This window comes from Xenia sp. Carnegie-2017, unplaced genomic scaffold, assembly GCF_021976095.1.
Source record: "Xenia sp. Carnegie-2017 unplaced genomic scaffold, XeniaSp_v1 HiC_scaffold_19, whole genome shotgun sequence".
NCBI lineage: Eukaryota > Metazoa > Cnidaria > Anthozoa > Malacalcyonacea > Xeniidae > Xenia > Xenia sp. Carnegie-2017.
The window spans coordinates 6,429,306-6,455,069 of NW_025813481.1; the positions used below are offsets into that span (position 1 = coordinate 6,429,306).

The 25,764-nt window shown below is 34.0% G+C and overlaps 5 protein-coding genes across 6 annotated transcripts; 1 reads left to right on the plus strand and 4 right to left on the minus strand.

Annotated features, from left to right (window-relative positions):
* Positions 1–21: 21 nt before the first annotated feature.
* On the plus strand, positions 22–1,667 carry LOC124439516 (calcium channel flower-like). Its single transcript, XM_046989758.1, has 5 exons — positions 22–236; positions 625–697; positions 892–1,020; positions 1,103–1,210; positions 1,280–1,667. The coding sequence occupies exons 1-5, from the start codon at positions 158–160 to the stop codon at positions 1,377–1,379; spliced, it is 489 nt and encodes a 162-aa protein (XP_046845714.1). The 5' UTR covers positions 22–157; the 3' UTR covers positions 1,380–1,667.
* On the minus strand, positions 1,458–4,250 carry LOC124439515 (medium-chain specific acyl-CoA dehydrogenase, mitochondrial-like). The gene is made up of 14 exons (XM_046989757.1): positions 4,059–4,250; positions 3,813–3,864; positions 3,647–3,744; positions 3,495–3,564; positions 3,330–3,430; positions 3,152–3,232; positions 2,998–3,075; positions 2,865–2,917; positions 2,602–2,776; positions 2,372–2,536; positions 2,202–2,294; positions 2,014–2,097; positions 1,877–1,948; positions 1,458–1,780 (listed from the first exon to the last, which is right to left on the minus strand). Exons 1-14 carry the CDS (start codon positions 4,113–4,115, stop codon positions 1,703–1,705), a joined length of 1,257 nt encoding a protein of 418 aa, XP_046845713.1. The 5' UTR covers positions 4,116–4,250; the 3' UTR covers positions 1,458–1,702.
* Positions 4,251–5,597: 1,347 nt separating this feature from the next.
* On the minus strand, positions 5,598–6,309 carry LOC124439518 (inner kinetochore subunit wip1-like). The gene is made up of 3 exons (XM_046989759.1): positions 6,097–6,309; positions 5,869–5,982; positions 5,598–5,758 (listed from the first exon to the last, which is right to left on the minus strand). The coding sequence occupies exons 1-3, from the start codon at positions 6,184–6,186 to the stop codon at positions 5,732–5,734; spliced, it is 231 nt and encodes a 76-aa protein (XP_046845715.1). The 5' UTR covers positions 6,187–6,309; the 3' UTR covers positions 5,598–5,731.
* A 1,422-nt stretch (positions 6,310–7,731) lies between these two features.
* Positions 7,732–19,509, minus strand: LOC124439513 (voltage-dependent R-type calcium channel subunit alpha-1E-like). The gene is given in 42 exon segments (XM_046989754.1): positions 7,732–8,430; positions 8,510–8,605; positions 8,694–8,777; positions 8,849–8,940; positions 9,006–9,113; positions 9,374–9,479; positions 9,559–9,655; positions 9,754–9,881; positions 9,954–10,042; positions 10,045–10,109; positions 10,286–10,374; positions 10,471–10,536; positions 10,613–10,738; positions 10,862–10,945; positions 11,096–11,203; positions 11,289–11,453; positions 11,525–11,726; positions 11,839–11,939; positions 12,073–12,124; positions 12,191–12,243; positions 12,476–12,583; positions 12,655–12,760; positions 12,933–13,039; positions 13,139–13,198; positions 13,440–13,569; positions 13,636–13,756; positions 13,829–13,911; positions 13,980–14,121; positions 14,254–14,585; positions 14,674–14,783; positions 14,866–14,978; positions 15,052–15,224; positions 15,315–15,396; positions 15,494–15,529; positions 15,595–15,710; positions 15,786–15,895; positions 16,012–16,214; positions 16,348–16,500; positions 16,651–16,757; positions 18,375–18,514; positions 18,597–18,701; positions 19,140–19,509. Coding segments are annotated over 42 exon segments (4,938 nt in total). The 5' UTR covers positions 19,344–19,509; the 3' UTR covers positions 7,732–8,244.
* Positions 19,510–20,026: 517 nt separating this feature from the next.
* Positions 20,027–25,627, minus strand: LOC124439514. Of its 2 annotated transcripts, XM_046989756.1 has the most exons (10): positions 24,696–25,627; positions 24,049–24,604; positions 23,829–23,871; positions 23,628–23,710; positions 23,284–23,490; positions 21,868–23,202; positions 21,134–21,763; positions 20,921–21,064; positions 20,650–20,695; positions 20,027–20,535 (listed from the first exon to the last, which is right to left on the minus strand). In XM_046989756.1, the coding sequence occupies exons 2-10, from the start codon at positions 24,600–24,602 to the stop codon at positions 20,413–20,415; spliced, it is 3,165 nt and encodes a 1,054-aa protein (XP_046845712.1). In that variant the 5' UTR covers positions 24,603–24,604; positions 24,696–25,627; the 3' UTR covers positions 20,027–20,412. The 2 variants fall into 2 exon arrangements, with proteins under 2 accessions (XP_046845712.1, XP_046845711.1); XM_046989755.1 differs by having other exon boundaries at positions 24,049–25,627.
* Positions 25,628–25,764: the final 137 nt, after the last annotated feature.

The following is a 25,764-nucleotide window of genomic DNA, read 5'->3' on the forward strand; positions in this document are numbered from 1 at the left end:
ATGTCACTTCCGTTGCATTCAGTTTACGTGTTTGTTTTTGTAGATTTTTCAAAAAAACCATTTACCATTTCAAAAGATCAATTAAAAAATCGTAGCCTTCAACAAGGTGATTTTTACTAAATAATGCCGATAGAAGTTTAATTTAAATTCTCTCTAAATGGCGAAGGGTGCGACTTCAGAGGTCCCTGGTGCCATACGGCTCATGATTAAAGTTTGGGGTGCCTTTTCTGCTCTTAGTAAGTTGGATTTTTCTAATGATTTTAGGATATCAATATGCCATTGTTGGCAGCCGATGTGTAATATGAATTACGTTGTTATATGTTAAATTCTTGAAATGTGAGAAATGCAGTCAATTTTTTATGAAATGAAATTTTTCTGTGGCATAGATTTTACAAATACGATAACAACATGAGTATTTTGGACTGATTTGTTTTGTACAAAATAATATCACGTTTTGGTGACATTTGAATTGTCTCATAAATTTCATAGTGAAAAATGATACTCCTTTATTCTGAATTGGAAAATTCAAAATAGCCCCACACATAATCCGTCGTTCAACAGCCATGTTGGATTACATATTGTTGAAAACATCACTTTCCCCCTTAAATATTTCTTTCTTCGTAGTGGACATTGGTTTTGGTATATTTGTTATGATATCAGTTACCCCATTATGTCTAGCTGCTGGAGCAATAATGATGTATGTATTCATAATTCTGTAATACAACAAGGTTACAAGGGTCTTTAGACATTTAAAATAAACAGTGTAAGTTTTCAAAAAAAGTTTTTAATAATTTGTCATTCATTTAAAATGTATGTATTCCTGTTATTCTTCTTCTATTGTGTGTAATATCAGCCACATCATCTAAGTGATTTTTAATTTCATACTTACAGTGTCTCTGGCTTACTTGTATTGTCATTTGAAGCACCAGTTATTTGTTCTAAAATCAAAATTGTGGAGGAGACAAGTAAATGGATTGAGAAAAACCTCAGATTTTGGATCCGTGCTTTTATTTACCTTTGGTAAAGATAACTTGATTGAAAATATTGCAAATAAATGGTTAAAAATAATCAATCATTTTTGATGTACTTTTCCATTGTTTAGTTTGGCATTGTTGCCTTTCTTAATGTGTCAAGAATTATCAACTTTCATAGGATGTGGTGCAATAATGGTAACGGCCGCATTATATGGTGTTTTGGCCATTGGAAAGAAGTATGTCTTTGATAAAATAACAAAATGATGTAAAAGTTGTGTTAATATCTTAGTTTTCTACTTCATTAGAGGTTCTTTACAATCAACATCAAATGATGATGATGTTGAAATGAAAGAATCATTGGTTAATAATTCAGAAGATCCTAAAGACCTTGGTTCTTCCACCTAATTAATGGTTAAATATGAAATGCTGGTTTGCTTTCTAAGATTTCACTAATTCCATAAAGCCAAGACATGTAAATGCTTATTTGTCACTGGTAATCATATTAATATAGCTCAAATGTCTATGAGCTATGTCCCAGAAGAAATTATTTAATATACATAGAAAACATGCAAAAATGTTTTAAAATTAAAAAAATTCAAAGTAATTAATATATTACGTAATGGCCATGCTATTGTAAGATTGGTACAATAATGAATATGGTGAAATTTTATTATATAAACAGTTCTATGCAAATTCTGTGTACTTGGTGGATTATACTACATAAATATTCACATTCCTTTTGAAGCCTGGTCAAAGAGTTCACGGCTGATAATCATTCTTTGAATCTGTGCTGTGCCCTCGTAAATCTAAATAACATTTAATACATAATATGATGTTTAATAAGAACTGGTGAAAAAAAATTAATGAGCAAATTGAACATTTTATGATGAAGATATAATTACCTGGAAAATTTTGGCATCTCTCATTAATTTCTCAACTGGATAATCAGAATTGAAACCATTGCCTCCAAATACCTTTGAAACATTTATAATGCATGTAGAGTTAAAGAAAACAACAACAAATGACATCATCCTCTTACTTGCACAGCATCAGAAGCACATTTGTTAGCAACATCACCAGCTAAACATTTTGCAATAGAAGCGTAGTATGTATTCTTGATTCCCTATATTAAAAAAGGTTTCAGGCAATATCCACAGTGAGTGCAAATTAGATAACAGTCTAAAAAACAAGCTCAGGTTTTTAACTGCTAAAGATTCTTAAATCAACCTTATCTATTAGACAAGCAGCCTTGAGAGTAACTAATCTTGCAGATTCAATTCCAATGGCCATATCAGCCAATATAAATTGAATGGCCTGATGCTATAAGAAAGTACAAAATGTTCTCCTTTTAGTGGCTGACAACTGTCAGAACTTTGAGATTCCATAAATTCCCAAACCATAGCAATAGATTTTCCCATAGTCTTTCTTTCCATTGCATACTTGGTCGCTTCTTCAAATGCTCTTTGAGCAAGTCCCACAGCACCAGATGCAACTGGAGGTCTTGTCCTATCAAATGCACCCATTGCAATCTTGAAACCAAGGCCTTCCTCACCTAGCAAATTCTGAAAGATCACAATATTCACCATTTTATCATTTCATAATTGACCAACATGTTACAAGTAACTACCTCTTTAGGTACAAGAACATCTTCGAAATTAACAGCTCGTGTATCTGAAGCTCTTTGACCCATGTTCCATTCCTTTCTACCAACTGAAACTCCTGGCGTGTCACGATCTACTATAAAGCCTGAGAATGCCTTTCCAGTTTTAGCAGTAGGATCAGTTTTTGCAAGTACGAAATACCTGTAATGAATTATTCACATAACATAAATGATTGATGCAATGATACAAACATAAGCTAAAAAAGAATGGAATCAGCATTTTTTCTTACCAATTTGCATGCCCACCATTGGTGATCCACATTTTTGATCCATTTAAAACATACTAAAATGGATACTTCAAAATGAGCATAAAAGTCCATAAATTATGAAATTTACTCACATCATAAACATAATCATACTGACATGATCTCCTTTCTTTTCAGCCTTGGTTTGAATACCTGCAACATCTGAGCCTGCAACAGGTTCAGTAACACAATATGCCTAATGTAACAAAAATGAATGTAGTTTACAATAAAAGTTGATAGACTAATGCAGAAAATTTTTTAATTTATCGTACAGCAATCAGGGGTTCTTCAATCATCTTAGATAAGTATTTCTTCTTTTGTTCATGGTTTCCTGCAAGAATGACTGGAGCTTCCTAAATAAAAATAAACAGTGGGAATACTCCTATTTAAGCTACAAAATCACATAAACTTTGAAGCTATTATGGACAGATAATCACATAAAGATCTTACAGCTAAGCCATTTGCTTCCATAGCAGTTTGAACTCCAGTGCAAGCATAAGCTATCTCCTCAGTAATCAAACAACTTTCTGTTGACCCAAGATTCAATCCACCTGTGTTAGCAACACATTGTTCATATCCATTGTTTAGGGAAAATTATAACGATATAAGACCTACCATATTCTTCAGGAATATGTGTGTTCATCAAGCCTAATGAATGTGCTTTTTTTATGATTTCCCATGGATACTAAAATGATGAAATGCATTTCTTACTTACATGTAAAACGTTTATTATGACTGTTTTCATGATTTACAAAATTTCAACAAACCTCTCCTTTTCTATCAAGTTCTGCTGCCACGGGTAATATTTCTTCACGAGAAAATTTTCTTGCCAGGTCTCTTAACGCTGTCAACTCTTCTGACATATCTTTAATTAAAAAAAAATAACGTTTTTGTGATCCTAGTCAAGACAAAACAAAAATATGCAGAACTTACCAAACGAGAAACCTGATGTGTTTTCTGCTTTGACACTGTACCACCGTTTGCCCTGTATGAAGAAAATGTTATTGTTATACAAAAAATAAATATTAAGATACCTACACATTAATAATAACGAAAGCGTCTGCAAAAACTTCGTATGAACATCATATTTTTTCACACAAAATCCATCGTATCAACACAGAGTTCAAACGAGACCAAAGTTCAATATGACTTTCCCAATCAATGAATTGGATCATTTACCACATTGCGTAGAACTCTGTTTATCCTTCGTAAAGAGTAAAGATTTCTAGCTGCCATTTTATGGAGTGCAGCAGAATCAGTTGATTGTCAAATATACTTTATGCTTCTGTCAGCATTTAGAAAAGTTCACTGTTTATGAAAGTATAGAAACAACACATTACACAATAATATGGATGTCATCAAACTAGACACCAGGCTTTACTGGGCTTTACTCACCGCACGACCAAACCCAGCACAAGCCTTGTACCATCAATCCACAATTTTTCTAGCAATGTGGAGGCCTGTTTATTCAACCAAAAAATTTATCCAACAAAGTGTACACAGTGCCAGTGGCTCCTTCATTCACTTGCTGTAGCCTTCTTATCACTTTAATAACGACACCATCGTGACATACTGATATATTGACGCCTTCAACCCATTCTATCTTTAGCGCAGCTGGGAAGCAAAACATTGAAAAGCAGCGGTTTTAAAAGCGCGAGTTTCAAAAAATAAATTCTATGTCAATGGTAAAGATGGTGGAAATATTCGTTAGCACGTACCGCTGATGACATAGCTCAGAAATGGAGTCTGACCAATATATGAACGTTACTAAGTTACCTTAGAGGTAGTAAATGCTACCCTTCTAAATTGGGTCCAAATCAGAGCCCCCTATATAAAATGCGCTGATTACAGGCAAACCCCGCATAAAGATAAATGAACCAATGGCTTAAACACAACCACTCCTTAAATAAATTGTTATAGGAGAATCAAGTTGTATGCCATATTGAATATCGTTTTATTATTGAACAATGTGATTCTTCACGTTAGTGACTCTCAAAAATTCATGGCAAAGGAGCCATAAATCTAAAGCACCTAACTCCAAAAACTATAGTTCACGCACTCAACCCCAAAAACTATAGTTCAAGCAACTAACTCCCAATGACTATAGTTCATGCACCTGACTCCCAATGACTACAGTTCATGCACCCAACCCCCAAAGATATAGTCCATTCAACTAACTCCCAAAAACTATAGTTCAAGCAACTAACTCCCAAAGACTATAGTTCACACACATTACTCCCAAAGACTATAGTTCATGCACCAAACTCCCAAAGAGTATAGTTCATGCACATAACTCCCAATGACTATAGTTCATGCACCTAACTCCCAAAGAGTATAGTTCATGCACCTAACTCCCAAAGAGTATAGTTCATGCACCTAACTCCCAAAGAGTATAGTTCATGCACCTAACTCCCAAAGAGTATAGTTCATGCACCTAACTCCCAAAGAGTATAGTTCATGCACCTAACTCCCAAAGACTATAGTTCATGCACCTAACTCCCAAAGAGTATAGTTCATGCACCTAACTCCCAAAGACTATAGTTCACGCACCTAACTCCCAAAGAGTATAGTTCATGCACATAACTCCCAATGACTATAGTTCATGCACCTAACTCCCAAAGAGTATAGTTCATGCACCTAACTCCCAAAGATATAGTTCATGCACCTGACTCCCAAAGATATAGTTCATGCACCTGACTCCAATACAATACCACAATGTTGTATGACTATGGCAAATAACTGAAATAATATATTATTTCAAAGAAATAATTCATCAGTGTTATTTGCATTATAGACTATGTATAAATATAGCATATCTTCTAGAAAATCATATAAGATGAAGAGTTTTTTCTTTACCCACGGAACTTCTTAAGAACAACCTAAACAGGAATAAATGAAAAATGTGAAGATCATGTTGTATTAAGTTTACATCAACCAAAAGCAGCAATAAAAACGCACAACTGCACCTAAACTCACAAGTAAATATTACCGGAAGGGCATTCTCAACATGAGTTCCAGTTAGATGTTTTTGTCCACTTTCTTGGCAGTTCAAATTTGCCTCAATGGCAAGTGAACGTAGAAACATCATATAATTCAAAAATATCTTTAAAGAAATAACAATTAGAAAAGGTTTATGCTATCATAACTTCTTTCTATTCATTTGTACTTCACTTAATACTCATATAAGAGTGTTATTCTTTGATGCAGAACTACTCACCAAAATATCGACATTTTTTGTCATTTTAATTTCTTTCTGATAGCTTTTTATTATTTTCTGAAGTCTAGAACGTGGAAATCTTCTCTTCATAGCGTTATCGTTGTGAAGTAAACAGCTAAATAAACAACAAGTTTCGAAAAACTTCCGCTAATTTGATATTTTTGAATTTCCCTGTTTTGTTAAGAGGAACCAACTTTGCCCTCTTCTATCCATGATAGTCGCATGTTATCCCGTAGTGACCTTCAAATTCGGGATTTTATCATAAAGGAGACACAAAGTAGACATAAAGGTAGACCTAAAGGTAGACATAAAGGTAGACATAAAGGTAGACATAAAGGTAAACACAAAGGTGGACAGAAAGATTGACAAAAAGGTAAACATAAATATAGACATCAACAACGAAGGGACAACATAAGCGTTATTTTAAAAAGACGACATGAACGTTATTTTAAAAAAATGGACATTTTCAAAAGACAACATGAACGACATTTCGAAAAGATGACATGAACGGCATTTCAAAAAGACGACATGAATGACATGGACAGACAAAGGTAGACATAAAGGTAGACATAAAGGTAGGTAGACAGAAAGAAAGACACAAAGGTAGACATAATGGTAGACAAAAGGAAAAGAAAAGGTAGACGAAGGTAAAAAAAATGTTGACAAAAAATGGACATTAAAGTAGACAAAACGATAAAATAGGTAGACCTAAAGTAGCGATAAATGTTAACACAAAGGTAGACAAAAAATAGACACAAAGGTAGTCCCCCCCCCCGTTCCTACGCTCCAAATATGATACAATGTTTTTGTTGAATATCCGTATTTAATACAGATTTATATCTAAATATGGTACATTGTTTTTGTTGATATCCGTACTTAATACAGATTTATCTCAATTTAAACTTTGAACTTAGCTTCAAATTTCTAAAAAAACTAGAAATACTGATATCCATAGGAAAGCAATATTTTACATCATTCGGAAGATGTATATTTCATATTTTTTACATTTTGTATTTGTCCTTGTGGTGTTCTTTTTTCAGAAAATCTGTCCACCTACCAAAACTTGCATAGGAGACGCACCAAGAGAATTTTTCACAATTTTTGACTGTGACAATCGTCTTTTGAAACTGTGGCGTTGTTTTGATTCTTGCAATATTTGAGTAAAAAATGAACCAAACGCGATAACTATGCCTGTTGTAAATACGATTGTTCCTGCAACATCCATTTTGTTTTAATTAACAACGATTGAGTTACGACGGTTGGATTGAGTGTTTCTATCATTGCCCGCTGATAAACACTCTTCAATTTAAGTTGGCGTCAAATTAATGCCTTCTACAAGTAATGCGCAAGTATAACTAATCATTAATTTATAACATATATATTTTAAAGGAGGACGTTTACAATTTATGAAATGCAGAGAAAAAGAGAAAATGTGAAAGCCATAGTGCAAGGAAACACTCAAGAAACTTAGTTAAACGTACCTACCATAATATAAAAATACTAAGTCAAATTCAGAAGTAAACTAGTGAACTGAACAGAAGCAAATAGGAAGCAGGTAAAAACAGGTTTCACAACCTGTTTACATGTATCAATATAGTGCTGTTACCATTGTTACTGACGATCGACGATGACAAGTCCATAACAAGAATTTTTATTGGGTGATTTTATTTACAATACTTACAAAAGGTGTTGAATTTTTTTAAGAAATGCAAATTTAAAATTTACCGATTGATTCTATTTAATTTTCGTTAAAAACTAATTACAACAAGGTGTCGGAGTTTTAACATAAATACACCTTAATAAATATTTTAGATATGTGATAAAAAGCATTTTACTACTACGTCACAATTATGTTCTATTAAACTAATCTTCCCATGTTCTAACTATTTTTACCTTTTGTGCAATTAAGTTCCAGCGAACGTTCTATCAATCAGGGCGTTGTACTATACACCACGTGACACAAAGAAGTTTGTTCGAATGTTTGAAGCATTTATGAGTATGGAAGTCCTTGAATAGCAACTTACACCTGCATCATCTTTGACGCCCAGACAAAAAATTGTCCATATCTTTTAAATAGGCGATGTTCATTTCGGTTTTCAAGATCATCATTTGACGTTGATTGGGTATGGATTTTCAATTCTCTTCATTTTAACACCAATCATCTCCATCATCAATATCCTGCAGTCCATATATGGCATACGGACTCTTACCACTTCTGATTGCCATAGCAATGTGCTGATTGATACTTGGATGGTAACCATTCTCTGAGATATCGCTGTCCCCAGCAAATCGTGGCACAGGTGATGAATTATTTATTGAACTGTGTGAATGCTGCTACATAAGAGTAAAACAATGACAATCTCATTGATGGCAAGAAGCGGACAATGCCTCCCACGATGCCTCACTCACTTACCCTACTTTGCGGCGATAATAAGGAAGGTGGTAAGAATCTTTGATGGGAGATATCTGCAGGAGTAGCAGTGGATTGTAGAGGTCTCATTGGGATATCCTACGTTCGTTTAAAGAAAGTCAAAACTGTGCAAAACAATGCTGTTGGTTTTGTAGCAATTGATTAAAATAGCTTTGCAAACACTGACCTCCCTTCTCTCCAAATCTGGACTATTATGTACATTTCTAAAACCATTACCACCAACAAATCGATTGAAAAGATTAGCGCCATCCTATAAATGCGATTTTATCCACTTAATATGGATTACAATACTCTAAACGTAGATGAACTTGGCAATCATACCTGAGCGTCCCCTTTCTTTTTCAAAAATTTATAATTTTCGTAGATCAACTTTGCGCAGTATATTTTCCCTACAGTCATCTGCATGGTGCCTGCTTAAGAAAAAAATCTTTGAGAAAAAATCTCTTTAAACAATGGTTGCGCCAAAGCATGATATTACTATTTCTTGGTGGTTTTGGTAATATTTTGTCTAAAGTATTCTTCGTGAGCTTTGGCCAAGCTTTTTTGAGTAACGCAATCATTTCTTTATCGTTCTTCTTCAGATTATCTAAATCAGATAACAAAGTAAATGGTTTGAACCCTGGAGTATCGTTACATGTTTGTAAATGTAGATCGTCCAGGTTGGTATAGTCCTGAGAAGGACTGTTTTTGCTGAAGGACTGTTTTTACAAACATGTAAATCAGATAAATCACAAAAAACCGTACGACTGCGCTTAAGTAATTGTACAGTTGCATTAGATTTAAGTAAATGCACAGTTTCATTAGATTTAAGTAAATGTACATTTTTATTAGATTTCATAAACTTACTATGATCTGTGAGAATACCAAGTGCAGTTCTCACTAAAGCAAACAATGTCGCCGTAAACTCCACTGTCCCATCTGCATCAAGTGGCATATTCATCTTAATAAGACGCTGTAGGATGCAGGACACAATCAATCATCAAGTGTTCATGGACGAAGTAAAAATGCAGCAAATCTATGTGGGTTCTAACCTTATACGCAACAATCTTTGGACATTTCATACCAATACCAACAGGCGGTACCATTTGACGTAGTAACTGACAAACTTCTGTATGTTTAATACGACCTCTTTAAGAAATATTAGAGAAAAATATAAGAGTCATGTACGTCCTTTCCGGTTGCACCTTCTAGCTAGATTCTAAAATAAAAATAGCAGAGTATCTCACGTTGCAGCTGGATCAAATTCTGCCCAAACTCTTACAAACTCGTCCAAATGATGTGGACCGAGAATGGATTCATCGCGAGTAAGATATTCAAAGTTATCCATGATAACAGCAACAAACAGGTTTAGCATCTATAAATATATTTAGAATCAAGGGATAAGGACACTATTAAATACGCTGAGAACGGAATAAAAGAAACATACCAAAAACGAACACAAAAATACAAAACTAATGAAGTATAGATATGTAAATGGAGTGCCACATTTTTCCCAGTCATCGATGGGACTGCGTCATTTGTACATGGAGCATTAGAGTCACACGCTAACATGATGTTATGCCAATTTTCACCAGTAGAAGCTCTAAGAAAATTAAAGTACAACACTCAACATACTTCGAAGAAAACATCCATTTGGTAACTCAATATTTATAAGCTGTTAATGAAGAACACTAAATTTCCTACAATTTAATTATACACCAAATAACACTTATCTCACGGTGATTAGAAACGAAAAAAGAAAAACAAAGAATATTATACCGAAATAGAACTTGTATAGCAGGGAAGAAACTTCTAAAATTGTTTCTAGATGTTATATCCTCGGAGTCTGTGGCGATTTTACCAAATAACTACAACCAAAAAAACATACACAGCAATAGTTTTGAGTTAGTGCTTAAAAAGTATTTCTCTTCACAAATCAAACCAACACTCGAAAAAGAGCTCACCTGCATACCAATGATGGCATAAATGAAAAATAACAGTGCAATCATAATTCCAACATAAGGAAGAGACTAGTGTACAGAGGCAAAACAATAATTTAAATTGACCATCATGATTTGAGAAATCGATCAAGTAATGATTACTTACTTTAAAAGATTGAAGAAATGTCCACAACAGTATTCGAATGGTATAACCTCGTTTTAATAACTTGACTAATCTCGCAGCACGGAACAATCTGAACATGCTCACGTCAAAGGGAAGGTCGCCGCTCGGCTAGTAATATATAAATATTGAATTTTTCACTCCTTTTAAATTTATTAGAGAATCAGAGATAACACAAAATAACTCTGTATTATTTATTCATATAACAATTGTGATGTACATTTTATTACATACAGATGCATGAGTCAATATAAAATCCAACAGACTTCCCAATACGATAACGAAATCAAAGCAATTCCAGCCATCACGGAAATAGTTCTAGAAACAAAGTAAACGTGGTCAGTGAAAAAATAACATCACAGCAACAAGGAGAGAAATTACATTAACTGAACAGAAAAGTTGAGTAAGCAGATTGACGAGGCAACATGAAGTTAACCTCAGAGTTTAGCAGCTTCCAATTAGACTTACCAATCTGAAAACATACAACTTTAAAACAGCCTCCAACGTGAATAAAAAGGTAAAAACTTCATTAAATCTGTCCAGATACATGCGATATGTAGCAGATTCATTGTAATACTGGAATACATAAAAGAAACGAATATCTCAGTGTTTCAAGACATGATGCCCTCCGCGTAAAAAAAAAAGAAAAATAATCGCATACCTTCATCATCATGGTCAACGTGTTGAGAATAATAAGTAACATAATGAAATATTCAAATGGTGCTGAATCAACAATTTGCCATACACGATAACGAGGCGCGTTTGGATTATCCGGCATGAAACGTTGGATTGGTTTCTTTATTATAGCAATATGAAGACAGTCGCGCTGAAACATCCAAATTAAAACCGTGCAGGGATTACTAAAAAAAACCATAATTTATGTATCGTAAACAATACCTGATTTCTCTCTAGTTCACAGTTCCCCTGCTCCTTTTCTTTTTCGTCTTGGAATGTAAGAATAATTAAAGCGACAAAAATGTTGATGAAGAAAAATGAGAAAATGACGACGAACAGAATGAAATACAAAGACACTTCGATTTGATTGTTCACGATTGGTCCTCGGTCGATGTCGGTGGCGTCAATTGCCGATTGCATCACACTGAATGAATGTTAAATTATTACAAATATGCAAGCAAGGCATAATTTCTAGACTATTTAATCATTCATATATTCATGTGTTCAATATTAGAGAAGGAATAATTTTTACTTACGCAGGCCATCCTTCGCCTGTAGAAGAAGCAAACAGGGTACTCATAGCGTAAAACACATTATCAAAATGCCAAGCTTGTTTTGACCACTTCCGTGCGCTATCCTGCAAGTATATGGTGAAGAACAAGATGAAAACAGATCATTGCCATTTTAGTGGTTTTCTATTTTTAAAATAAGATGTTCATCTCAACAAGCTGTGTAAATTCACTCGACAAAACAAAGTGACTTAAACTAACCGTAGGATTATCAATATCACTAAGGTCGCTCTTGTATTCGAAAAAAACACCTCTAAATGAATATAATCTCAGGTTAGATTTTATCATTTCTTCTTAAGAGATCTGTTGAATAACTCACTTGCATTCTTCTTCAGTCATCTTGGACTTATCGTTACAGGAAAAAAATTTTCCCTGTTGAAACAAAAAAATTATATTTTAGTGATGTCCAAGGACGTCAATTCAAAGTTAATTGAGGGCGACGATATTTATATATTCTGTTATTCCACAAGTTCATTTCTTTTGAAAGTGTAATTGTTTTGGAAAGAAATTAGCCACGCATAGCATAATATATGAATATGACCTTCAAGGTTGAAGCCAATGGTGATGTATAAAACGTTCCACATAAGAAAACAGATCAACTTACTTGAAAGAGTTGAACTCCGATGCAAGCAAATATAAATAAGAAAAGCATTGTAATAAGTAAAATATTCATGACATTCTTGAGAGAGAAAACAATACACTGGAACACAGCCTGCGTTAAAAAACATCAAATACAACATATTCAATATCTGTAAATCTCAAAAAGTTCAAAGATGTGATCACCTTAAGATTTTCAGATTTATTCACAGCCTTGAGAGGACGTAAAACACGAAGAACGCGAAGTAGTTTCACGATCTTCTGAGCGTCTGGTGAGGAATTTGGATTTGATCTATAATAAAAGAGATTTAAAATTTATATTTCTCTAAGTTATCATAACGTAAAACGAAGACTTTATGAATATGTTTTCAAGATAGCCGAGCAATAAGTACAGAGTCTTTGATTTAAGTATGTAACCCAATTCTCAATTACAACAAAAATGAAAAAAAATACAAATTGCTTACACCAAAACTAATGAAGCAATAGCAGCGCACACAACCAAAGCATCAATGAAATTCCATCCGTCTCTAAGATATGAACCTTTGTGAAGCACCACACCATAATCGATCATCTAAATAACGAGCCCGCGGTAAATGCTCGTCACTTTGTTTTACGTATTCCTAGTTTAAATTGCAAGCCCGAGGCAGTTTATGACGAAGACTTTTCTCACCTTTACGACAACTTCAAACGCAAATATAGTCGTGAAAACGTAGTCAAAATAAAGCAGAACCTGAAAAAGATGAATGATAGTAATTTGAGGATTTAATTAATATGACGCTGATTTTTTACGAGGCTCGTTTATCTTTATTTGTTGAATAACACAAAACATAATGGTATTTTAGGAATGACAATTAACAAATTTATTTAGATAAAATCATTATAGTACAAATGACAACAAATTCGATTCATAATTAAAGTTCATCAACCAATAAAGTAAAATTTTTCCAGGAAGAATCTTTGGAACCACTAACCTTGTTAATTTTAGCTTCTTCATTGACGACGTCTTCACAAGCCAATAAAACGCTACTTATAAGGATGCAAACCAATATTGCATTGTCAAAATTTGGAAAATTCACTATCCTGTGAGTTATTCTACGAACACTGAAAACATATAATCATTTTTAAGTAAAATAAGTTCGCAATTTCAAACCGAAGTCACAAACTCACGGATTTGTTGGAGAGAAGATAAAAAACGTCTTTGTGTTGATTATAGATGGTTCCGTGTGAAATGGAACAATTCTTTCGGGGTTCTTCAACGTTTGCATAATGCTTGAATTTCGTAGTTGACCTATACATAAATAAGATTCACGTGTACTAAAATATCCTCATTCATACCGACGTGATCCTAATACTTACGAACCATCATCGTCTTGTTCAAACTCATTTCCAGTCCTTTGATGACCATCAATATCCATTGCAGTGTTAGTAGCATGACCATTGTTCCTGGGAACAAGACATGCAAAGATTATAGCATGATGAGGTGCTTTATAGGACAGTGTACTTGCAGCTACCTGATTGTTTTCATGAATTCCGCCTTGATCTCTCGCTTTTTTTCTTCCCTGGCTAGTTCCTCGGCTTCTTCATCCTCGCTCAGCTGCTGAGCATTTGCCAAATTATCTACTGCGATAGCCAAGAAGACGTTCAATAACGTATCTGTAACAACATCTTAAGGTTTATAATAATATAATCTCAAGTGTAGTATACATGAATCCAACATCTTCCCTTGATGTCACCAATTTAAGCAAACCAACTTTGAAAAAAGATTATAGTAAATTTAAAAGATACAATTTCCCAACACAACCAGAAGAACAAAATACAAGGAAGCAGCGAGTCCAGCTGCAGACTGCGGTCCGCCACGAGAAACCACGCCATCATACATCACTGCATTCCAGTCCTCCCCAGTAAGAATTTGAAAAACGGCCAAAATGGCGTTTCCAAAGTCATCGAAATTCGTACGGGGATTTTCCTCACGATACAACTTGAACTGTGCGCCAAATAATTGCATTCCAAGTAGCGCAAAAATAAGAATGAAGAGAAACAAAAGGAATAATAAACTGAGAATTGACTTTATGCTTCCCAGTAGAGATGTTATAAGATTACGAAGTGACGACCAATATCTAAATAGACAAATAACATTTTTACTACACGATTTAAAAATTCTCATCGCTATATATTTTTTTAATGCTGTAAGTAGCGATAAATTACCTTGTAAATTTAAACAATCGCAGTAAACGAAGTGATCTTAGTACTGATATACCAAGATTTATTCCTTCAACTTTGGACAAAATATACTCAACAATACTGCACCAAACAATCTAGAAACATTCCAACAAACACGTTAATAATGCTTTGGTATCTGTTGCTGTAACTACTTCATCCCAACAACTATTAACTTACGATGAAGTCAAATCTGTTAAATTGGGAATTGAAATAAATTTGAAATCCAAGACCATAAATCTTAAGGCACATCTCAACAAAAAAGAAACTCAAAAATATCGCTTCAGCAATATCTAAAAATAATCACATCAAAAATCCATCAAAAGATACATTTCTGCCTTCTTCACGTCCTCTTTATTGCCTTACCTTGCATTTGTGTCAACCAATCAGGTTGTTTGTAATGTAACATAGCTACGCTTACAGTGTTGAGAAACACACACGTGATAATTAACCAATAAAAAGCTTGATGTTTCACCACGTGACGCATTTTTACCCGCCATCGCTTATTGCGACGTATCAAATTCTTCCAAAATCCTTCACTGTACGTATAACATAAAAATAAAAGTTTTTTTTACTACAACAGTATCTTTGATGGCAGATCTTCAGTCGATGAAAAAAAGCAAACTTACTCAATTTTGGCATTATGCCTTCTTCGAGCAAGTACATCTGACGTCATGGCCACACCTCCTTCGTATCTTTCAAAATCCATCACTACAGCGTGTTTAATTAAAGTATGTCACAATTTAAGAGAATTGAGAATGTAATTAAGAGAATATTTGTGGTCATTGCGTCGTAACAAGGTACCAACCATCGCCATTTTCTTCCTCTTCCATTATAATATCCTCTGAATAAGAAGAAAATTGACAAAATGAAAAAGAAATTTTGTACTTTTAAACCATTTAAAATTACCTGCTTTACTCAACCAATCTAAATAACCAGTAACTTGTCGCTCAACTTGCTCTGATCTTCTTACTTTCAAAAATGCTTTACGATTTTCTACTCTCTCTCTTTCCTTTGCGAACTCTCTAAACACCATAAAAATTATTACCACAACGCAACCAACTTTTGATATTTTTCTATCACCTACATCATTAACTTACCCACTAAGAACACCCAGAACCAAGTTTAACATAAAAAATGAGCCAATAACAACGAGAGAATAATAAAAGAACCAAAAGTAGTAAGCGTTGTCATCTAACGCATTGAATGACTAGAAAACACAAAAATGAATGTAATGAGAATAGTATAGGTGAAAAACGACATCTTTTTCATCAAACTGATCCTTCTAACAAAAATCTTCAAATCATCACAAAATGACCAACCCACCCAGTACATTATATCTGTCCATCCTTCGTTAGTTATAACTTGGAACACAGTAAGCATTGCAAGAAATATATTATCAAAATTCGTAATGCCATCATTTGGTCCCGCTTTCCATAGTTCTTTACATTCTTCTCCGTCAGGACAATTCTTTCCATAACCATTCTTTTTACCACATATCTCAAGGTCGTCCGCTTCCGGTAAAACAGCTATGAAAGATCAAATAAATAATTGTGTTTGACCTTTAGATTGTGAAGCCGCATATTCTTAAGTGAAATTTGTTAATCATGGCAAATTCTATAAATTTTTTTCTTATAAAATTAAAATACAAACGTTACATACTTGAGTTTTCCTCAACACACACTCGGTGAAAAGACCCATTCAGAAATTGTAAACCAATGATGGCGTAGAGCACGATGACGAATCCAACAAGAAGACAGATCTGAAGCAGCGGGCTAATGGCGCACATTATAGACTTCATAACAACTTGCAAACCTTAAAAAGTTAAGATTTGCAAGTTTAAAATTCAACTAAAAAAATTCTTAAAAAATGTTGAATAAATATTGCTTTGCACTTTACTTATGTTCGCATGAAAACTAGATTATGAATGTAAATCAACCAGATAACTGCAAATAAACAACTTACTGGGAATGCCGGAGACAAGCTTCAATGGTCTGAGAACTCTTATTGCCCTTAAAGCTTTCAAGCTTCCAGCATTTATATTCAAAGATAACTGTGGCAGACTGAGAAACCTATAAAATAAGGACAATATTTGTTATTTAAGTATTTTTTAACCGTTTCGTTTGTGTTTGAAAATCATCAATGTCACATTTAAAATATTTCAATACGAAATAAGGTGTTGGAATAAATTGTTAATATCTTGTAAAAAGCGTGTTTTCAAAAGTTGATGATTATTATTAAGTTAAAAAAAGGCGTGTTTTAAAAGTTGATGATTGAAAGTATGATGATTACTGAAAAAACAATAGTTAAAATGAGCAAACAGCAGCATTTAAGTGGGTGTTTTGATGCTATATTATGGAGCTCTCATAAACTATTAATTCACGATAATTATTCATGCAGGGGTCGAGAGAAAAATACTAGAAACGAGAAAAAACAATTATGTTTGAACGAAATTGTTATGGGAAGAAGGTTATCAACACAAATTGTTGTAAATAATTACAAACAGTGTAAATAGTTATTTTAAATTTATAAATTTCAACAATACAAGTATGCTTTACAAATCCATGAACAATTATTGTTCACGCACATGATGATTTTTTTACTGATTACATAAAGAAGTTATAATAATGCAAAATGAGGACACGATTTGATGTTTACCACCACAATTTTTCAAAAGAATTATGTTCGGATGGATGATTTCAATACTAACAATACATTTATTAATGTCTTTTACACAAAGGATCTTTCTTCGTTTTGTGTAATTAACGTGAATCAACGCAGTCGTTAATGGTACACAGAATGTACTGGACATAATCTACTCTCAACATGTGTGCCACAATTTTACTTTAAAGATTCAACCCTGGATCGTTATATACAAACAGTATGAAAAAAAGCGGTAGTGTCGTTGTATCAAAACCTATATTTTAATCTAAGCCCGTTACTGTCGAAATACAAAGATGTTCAAACACTTTAAAACATTTTCTGCTGCACTTTAAGATTTCCTACATGTTAGCATTTTAAATTTTACGTTCGTGTGTATATGTTTATAGCAAGCTTTTAAATTATTCATCACGGGAAATTTTATTTTTTTGAATCGAATTCAACCTTTGCATAAACAGTTTCACAATTTATCTATCAATCCCAAACTTAGGTCTAACTAAAAATTTTCCTCTTAAATTCCTTGAAAGCAATGATAGTTAATGATTTCAGTTAATAGCTTGATTGAATTCTATTCCCACAAATTATAATTGTTGTCAAACTCGATCGTAAATGAAACAAATGTCGCTTTATATTCCAGTAGATTAAAGTCGTGAAGGACTTATGAAGCTAACCCATAATTTACATTTCACGGTTTAAAACTCTGAATGGGATGAAACGGAGCAAATTCATTATCTGTTTCATACCATTTATTTTGACAACATATCATACATAAGCAAATATTCTATTGAACTAAATACATTTTACAGGAGGACGACGAACTTGCGACACACAAGATGATTTGCCGGATTGCGTGTTCACGATTTGAATATAACAAATTTCAGGAATATTCAATGATGAATGCATGATGTTTGTAAGGCATAAAAGGGGATTTGTCATCGACATCTTTTAAACTCTAGTCCAAAAGGGTTGTGTGGATTTTCTATGAATTAAAAGCATGGACCGTCACAGTAGATTTTTAATAAGCTCACCCTGTGATTACTACAACAAAGTCTAAAACATTCCATCCATTTCGCAAATATGAACCAGGATGAAGTAGAAATCCAAATGCGATGATTTTCATGATGCATTCAAAACCAAAAATTGCCAATAGGTATATTTCAGCTTTTTCCTACAAAAAGAAAACTTTACTGTTCGATACATTGTAATCGATTAATGGCATTACGATAAAAGTACAACATGAAAATGCATACAATTCTTTCGTTCGTTTCACTTTTGTCGTCTTTAGGAAGAGGTTTATTCATTGCTAGTAAAACACAGTTTGCAAATATCGTCGCCAAGATAAAATAATCGAAAGGCTGAAAAGTTGTTGAAGGAAAATCGTGAACTTTACTCTATAACACTTCATTAAAATACGCTATAATGTAGAAACAAAACATCGAAATCTTTAAAGGCAAATTTAAGCTTGCATTTGTTAGGCTTATGATAAAAGCATTAAAAAACTGATTTTGATATTTATTTTAAGGCTATATATAATATTGTGGTAATATTATTAATTTAAGCTCGAACAGGAATACTATATTTGAAGAAGTTTTAGTAATTTTGAGATAGAATAACAAGGTGAAAATGGAAAACGGGTACTAAACTATACTAAAGTATCCATTTTATTATAATCATATATTTAAGAACATATTTTTATTGAATACTCCTTGATTCTAGGGGTCTGTATGTAAAATTTTACAGATAACACACAGCACATAAAAAATGAATGGTGTTTGTTAAATGATAAAGGATACTTTAGACTCGACAATATTTCTGCATCGAATTCGGAATGGATTTGTTTCTTTAAACAACCATAATGAAGTGTAAGATTTTCTAGTAGGTATGACCTCGGCTTGTGACCCAAACCGACGCTCTTGAAAATCCATTTCTTCTAAAGTATTGTTTTGAACATCGTCGTCCATATTGTCAGAAAAATACGGCTGTCTTTTATCATCCATATTCGGTACAGAAACGCGATGAATAACGTCCTCAAAATGTATCGTTGTACGAGCTTCCCTCCGGCGACGAAAATATACCTACTGTTAAAAAAAAGTGGAGCAAAACTTCATTCGCCCGCGTTCATTCATTTTAGCTTTTATTCCGAAGTTTCTTTGCAAATAATTTAAGCTTGTGATGAATGCTAATTATTTGTAAATGCAGACCAATGGCGAAGCATACAAACCGCATATCACGTGGGACATAATACTGAAGAAAACGGGTGGCTTTCCAAACAGTTTATGCCATATTTGTCTCCCTAAAGTGGAAAAAGAACTATCCACCTGCACTAAAAAAATTAAGCACTGTCTACGAGTACAACCGAAGCGGAAAAGCACAACAGTAGTTGTACAAAGGGCTGTTGCTCGTGGTAACCAAACAAACTAAAAATATAAATATTGTGAAGTCAAATAAGACGTCTGAGTTATTAAAATTCTGTCTGCAAATTGACATGAATGGGCACTGAGAATCTAATTTAAATCGTTCAAAAATAGTTTAACACCGCATGTATTCGCCTTTGATTATTAATCAGTGGCAATTGGCAAATAAAAGCCCTAAACGACAGGCACAGGGTTATGTATTAATGAGAAAACAAAATACATGTGTACTACGAGTATTGCGTCGACTCATAGAATTTGACAAGTTATTTCGGAAATGATGCACTTCTCCATGCTATGTATTTATGACGGTGGTAGGTCATACACCTGTTCAAGTGCCATTAACATCTTTAAGCTAAGTACAAAAAACAATTTGTAGAAAGGAATGCCTTAGAAACTAAAAGTACAAATGAAATGAAAGAGAGGTTTGTACCTCTATTACCTAACAAGAGGTGATAATTATCAAAATAATTTCAATAATACATAAGTAGTAAATGAGTATGTAACATATAGAATAATTATATAAGAAGGAAGGCCAGAATAATTTACACTGCTGAGGTAATGTGCGGTTTACATATATTTAGAGGATCTCGAACATTTCATAAACACCTTTCAACAACCACGTCGAGTGGATCAATTCTCAAGAAATTGTGAGCTAAGTTCGCAGAGACGTCAAATCATATGATATGGTGTTCAAAATGTTTTTTGATAATCGTTGTACATCCCAGGCTGCGTTGCAAGCTTCATCAAGATAGGGATGATGGTTGTACGATTGATTCTTGAAAAAAATCAAATGGAAATGCGAATTAAATTATTAAAATATTTGTCAAAATAAGATGGACTATTTATCACAAAAACAATGGGTAATATGAAACAGGATTTTTCATCTTACGAAACGAGATTGGCGATGTTTAACTTTTCGTTTTCGACGCGAAGACCTTGAAATGAAATTGAAGACATTTTTAGCAAATTCTGTTATTTATAGAAACTCAATTCAAATAACTCTAAAAACAATGTAACTGATCATAAAAAAACCTAGTTTGAATTACTAATCCTCGACATTTTATAGTGCAAAGTTTAAGAAAACAACAATCCTTTCAATACATTTAAAACTCCACATTCCAATAGTAGCTAAACGAGGGAAAATATATAATAATAAAAACCTTTTTCTCTTGACTAAATCTTCATCATCCGATGTTTCATAAAACTCTCCAAAACGAGAATGGCCGTGGTAAGTGTGGATATGATGAACTAAGGGGGATGATTGGTGTGGTGTTGCACCGGGATAACTTCTCGATAAATATGTCCTGTAAGTAGAGAAGATGTATGTGTATATGATTGTACCAGCACTTTAGTAGGTCAAATAAATATATTACCGTTGGTCAAGTTTTCTAGAATGTTTTGAAAAGGGAGTGGATGTTCGTGGATTGAGATGGTCTACAGTATTCACAGTGGATGCTCCTTGATGTACATTGATATCACTATATTCGTTATCACAAAAACGACAAAAATCTCTATAATTTTTATGTTGAAAAACTAATTTCTCATCTTGATCATCAACACGACTTCTAAGTTCGTCAACTTTGCGTACTAAATTACGAAGACGCACAGCCATGTCGTCATCACGAACAGACTGTTTCTCTTCCATGGTCTCATTGGGTGATGAATTGATACCAGTAGATATGTGTGACCTGTCAGGAGTAATAATACCCAAGGAAGAAAGTTGATCTAATTTGTCGGCAATATTTTGTAACTCGCGACGGAAATTTTCGTTAAGTGTTGTAAAATTATCCTTTTTCCTACTAGAAAGCACATCTATTTTTAAATTTTCAATAGCTTGTCGCAAATCATCCAGTTTACGATTTTGTTTGCGTTCGTCCATCTTTCGCAAGCGTTCGTGGTGATCTCGTAACCTATCGTACATCCCCGAAGATTCGCGAGAACTGCTCATTATGTTAACACGTTTATGAAGAGAATTAAGTTCATTTTGAAAATTTCTTTGTTGCCTACAAATAAAAAATAATTTATATTTACTTTAACGTCCTTAATGTGAAACTTTTCATTATAGGATAGCACATCATTGACAACAGGATAGCAACACAGAACTCACCTTTCAATATCGTCGATATATTTTAAACTTAACTCATCGTTTCTTGTTGATTTGTCAGTGTCAGTTGGTAAACGGTCTGGCATTGGAACAGGACTTAATTTAATGTCTGCTTGTCTGCGTGAATGACGAAATACTTTGGTAGTTTCTTCTGCACTTGAATCATTGTCAGTTGAAGAAAAAGATGTTGGTTTGCGACGTCTGTCAAGATAACGACGGTTGATGTTTGAAGAAGTCATCTTATAACGAGATGAGCATACAGGCGTCTTCTCTGTTGAGGACAGCGGTCTTTCGTTCTGTATACGTAAAACATCATCATTTGGCTGTTCGACGGTTAAATTGGTCATTGAAGAATGACGGTGAAGATTTGCAGTACGATCGTTGCTTGAGGAAAGCTTCAATGGACTCATTTGTTCCGTTTCCTCCTCATCTTCCGTTACAAGATCAAGATGATAATTCGAGTCCCACTGACTGGTTAAATTAATCTTTGACGGTGAATGTTCGAGACGTCCAGTGAACTGTCGTGAATTACGACTAACGTCCGAACCTACAAAACCACTGTCGAACCCGTCATTCTGGTTCCCATAGTTACATTTTGATGCGTGATATCCACGTGCAACTCTAGGAGACATACGTGTTGTACCGCGTGGTTGAAATAAAGGTGTAGATAATCGACTGCTGTCACCTAAACTCGACAAACTGTTGAAGTTACGTGTCTGATGATCTAAGGATGAAATATGCTGTTTTTGTCGGTGGAGTTTAAGATTTTTGCCATCTTCTTCATCTAAAACTACTTTTCTCGAATTTCCCTTACCATCATCAAAATTCAAGCGATCTTTCGTGGCGTGTTGCGATGCAACATTATCTTTAATATCTGATAAACTTTTCTCTGTCGCTTCTCCTGACGCTGGCTTTGATTGAGAAGATTCATGACAAGATGGAGAGAAATTTTCCTTTGTGTAGTAGTCATTGTAAAGTGAAGATGTCGTTTGTTTTTCTTGATCCCCATGTGATGGTAAATGATCTATTTCTGAATTATATAAAGATTTTTCTCCTAAAGGAGATGTCGTTTCATCATCTAAGGTTTCTTCATCAGTTGAGCGTAATCTTGACTCTTCCTTTTCACACGTACCAACATCAACAGCATTTTTATTCTTGCAAGTCTTATCTACATAGGATGTATCATGTGATAATACAGGAACCATGCCCTTTTTGTTACAGTCATGATGTTGTGGTGTTTCCGAGAAACTGTGACGTAACACAACAAGATTGTTGTGCAATGGTTGACGAGATTGCGGCCAGGTCACATTCAACTTGTGGTGTTGCGAGTCATCAAGTCTACATTCAAGAGATAAAAATACAATGTAAGAGTAAACAAAACGTCTTTAATATGATTTTAAATTAAATGAGTTTCCATACTCGTCCTCTCTGTCACGTGATCCATTTTCTGACCGACTTTTCCTTGGACTTGATGTGAAATACAGTGAATCAATCGTCGTAGAAGATGATTTTCTTCTCGGAAGTCTGTCGGCATGACTGACTGTCGTGTCAAAATTTCTTATTTTGCTTGCTAGATTCTCTTTATCTACGTGTGATTTCAGGTCATTCTCGCTTGAACGCCTTCCGCTAAACGTAAGGAAAGCGAAAGGTAGATTAATAACACAATATTTTACAAGAACAATTTTTCCAAAAATAAAAAAGGCCTCAAGCAACATTGACCTAATCATATTTATCTATGGCAATATTATTTTCAACATGTTTACCTAAAAAAGAGGGACTTTAATGCGTCTAATCGTCCTGTTATATCTTCCTCAATCTCATCAATATGCAAGATAATTCTCGACAGCTGTTGATAAACATTGATTGTTAAATTTTAGTAAAATTTATCATCAACTGTATTAAATTTTTAACAAGTTCGCTACAAGCAGATGACTGCGTGAAATATATGATATGCATTTTCCTACCTCTTTATTTAACTCTGACTTTGTGCTAACCATTTTCCCGTCACTTTAATACAAAATAAAAAGTTAGCTTGAGTAACACTTTAATTAAATATATAATAAATATCTGTTGGGAAAAACCAAATATGAACAACAAGATTGATTTTGAAGTCATCATTGCATCCACTCACAAAGATTTTTTATCGATAGTGAAAGATTGAAAGTTAATATAACAAGTCTTTACCTAGAAGAATGCAGCTCATGAGACATAGAGTTGCGTGACAGTAATTTTAAATCACACTTCAGCTTCGAGTGTTCATTACGAAGTTGTGAACAAACATTACGAAGGTCGTTCAATGTTTCCGTCTCGTTCGCTTCATCCACACATGAAAGACTTTCCACAGTGTTCACATCCTCGTTTAATGCTTTTACACGAGAGGCAAAAGCACGAAATTCTGAATTAGCGTCTCTTTTAGATTGTAATGTCCAAGGACCACCTGTTGTCGACGAAAAATTTGTTGTACATGTCTCGTTCATTGTCGAATAATCGCTCGTATTTGCTTGCATAGGTCTGGAATAGTTGATGGTTTGTGTATATTTTGTTTCTTCCAAACCCAAAGTACCATTTGGGGTGCTTTGTATTGGTTCTGAGTATAAATGAAGACTCGTACCAGTTCTTAATTCATCAATAGTATTTTCAGCGGCAGCATGCTTTTTCAACAACTTGTTATACTCCGCTTGTAATTGCTCGTATAGAACATAGGCTGATGAGTCTTTTTTGTTTACTTCTTCATTCATTTCTGGGTAAAAGATTCAAGTTTACAAGAGGTAATAAACGCATTGTTGTCCCATTTTTTTTAAAAAAGTAATTTTCTTTTTCCACACGAGTACCTTCGGTTGCTAATGGACGCCGTTTGCTTCATGTCAACATAACATACAAAGACTTCCGACTTTATGACCTTTATCCGTACATATATTCATGTTATTCCGTTTTAAGATATTAACTACACGTTACAACAGCATTCAATTCATAAAACTAGCAACATATCAGCAATTTTCGGTAAGCTAAACCGTAAATTCCAACACATCGTTCAAGAATGATAAATAATCATTATAAATTTAAGGAATTTTAATGAAGTAATCCAAAGACAGTTTTCCTTCATTAATAATTAACAACATACAAGCCACGTGCAATGTTTATAACTACAAAAACACAAGCAAGTTTCGCAATTATATATAAATATGTAAACAAACATTTATTAAACTTGAACATTTTAACTCACTTTGTCATTTTAAACATTTCTTATTCACAAACTTCTTTCATTCTCGAATTTTTTTAGTCAAAGCTGGCTTAAGTTGTATAGTTCCGTGAAACTCCACCCCGTGATGTCCATAAAGTATTCCCCAGTCTTCGGCCAATCGCTGTTGATAATTTACTGCTAGGACGAATAATATAACCATAGCAAACAGTTCAATTGAAATAGGACAAAACTTTATGGGTGTTTCATCAGTATCATCGTGCGAAGAAAGTACTATATTCAAAAGTGAAAGCAATAACTGCCTCTAAATGTTGATGACAGTGTTAAATTCCCCTCTAGATACCTAAACTATCTAGATACCGAATTTTTGGCACCTTCCTCCATCACCGCGTTGTACCTTAAGATACATGACTTCTTGGGTGTACGTAACTCGTACCCAAGATCTCAAACAAACGTTAAGCGCAATACATGAAAGCCGTATCCGTTTCCGTCAAGGCAAGACTAAAATGACATTCATATGATATACAGTTTTCTCTACTGCCCCTTGTGCTTAACCACAGGCAGAAATCCCCACTTGTAGTGCATACTAAATAGATATCTTCATACCTTTTTGGTCCCTGTATGCTCAATATACCCATAAGTTCAGACTTGTCAATCGACTGACAATGAAATCTTTCATTGCGAATAATTTCATTGATATG

Excerpts from the sequence above, each read along its gene's own strand:
- LOC124439516 (XM_046989758.1), top strand. The coding sequence starts at position 158 with ATGGCGAAGGGTGCGACTTCAGAGGTCCCTGGTGCCATACGGCTCATG. Across the intron at positions 698-891 it reads GCTGCTGGAGCAATAATGAT|TGTCTCTGGCTTACTTGTAT; the intron begins GTATGTATTCAT and ends TCATACTTACAG. Across the intron at positions 1,211-1,279 it reads GTTTTGGCCATTGGAAAGAA|AGGTTCTTTACAATCAACAT; the intron begins GTATGTCTTTGA and ends CTACTTCATTAG.
- LOC124439514 (XM_046989756.1), bottom strand. The coding sequence starts at position 24,602 with ATGAATGAAGAAGTAAACAAAAAAGACTCATCAGCCTATGTTCTATAC. Across the intron at positions 23,872-24,048 it reads CATGAGCTGCATTCTTCTAG|TGACGGGAAAATGGTTAGCA; the intron begins GTAAAGACTTGT and ends TTTGTATTAAAG. Across the intron at positions 23,203-23,283 it reads TCACGTGACAGAGAGGACGA|ACTTGATGACTCGCAACACC; the intron begins GTATGGAAACTC and ends TCTTGAATGTAG.
- LOC124439515 (XM_046989757.1), bottom strand. The coding sequence starts at position 4,115 with ATGGCAGCTAGAAATCTTTACTCTTTACGAAGGATAAACAGAGTTCTA. Across the intron at positions 3,431-3,494 it reads ACATATTCCTGAAGAATATG|GTGGATTGAATCTTGGGTCA; the intron begins GTAGGTCTTATA and ends TTGCTAACACAG. Across the intron at positions 3,076-3,151 it reads TTGAAGAACCCCTGATTGCT|GCATATTGTGTTACTGAACC; the intron begins GTACGATAAATT and ends TTGTTACATTAG.
- LOC124439518 (XM_046989759.1), bottom strand. The coding sequence starts at position 6,186 with ATGAAGAGAAGATTTCCACGTTCTAGACTTCAGAAAATAATAAAAAGC. Across the intron at positions 5,983-6,096 it reads CAAAAAATGTCGATATTTTG|ATATTTTTGAATTATATGAT; the intron begins GTGAGTAGTTCT and ends ATTTCTTTAAAG. Across the intron at positions 5,759-5,868 it reads ATGTTGAGAATGCCCTTCCG|GTTGTTCTTAAGAAGTTCCG; the intron begins GTAATATTTACT and ends ATTCCTGTTTAG.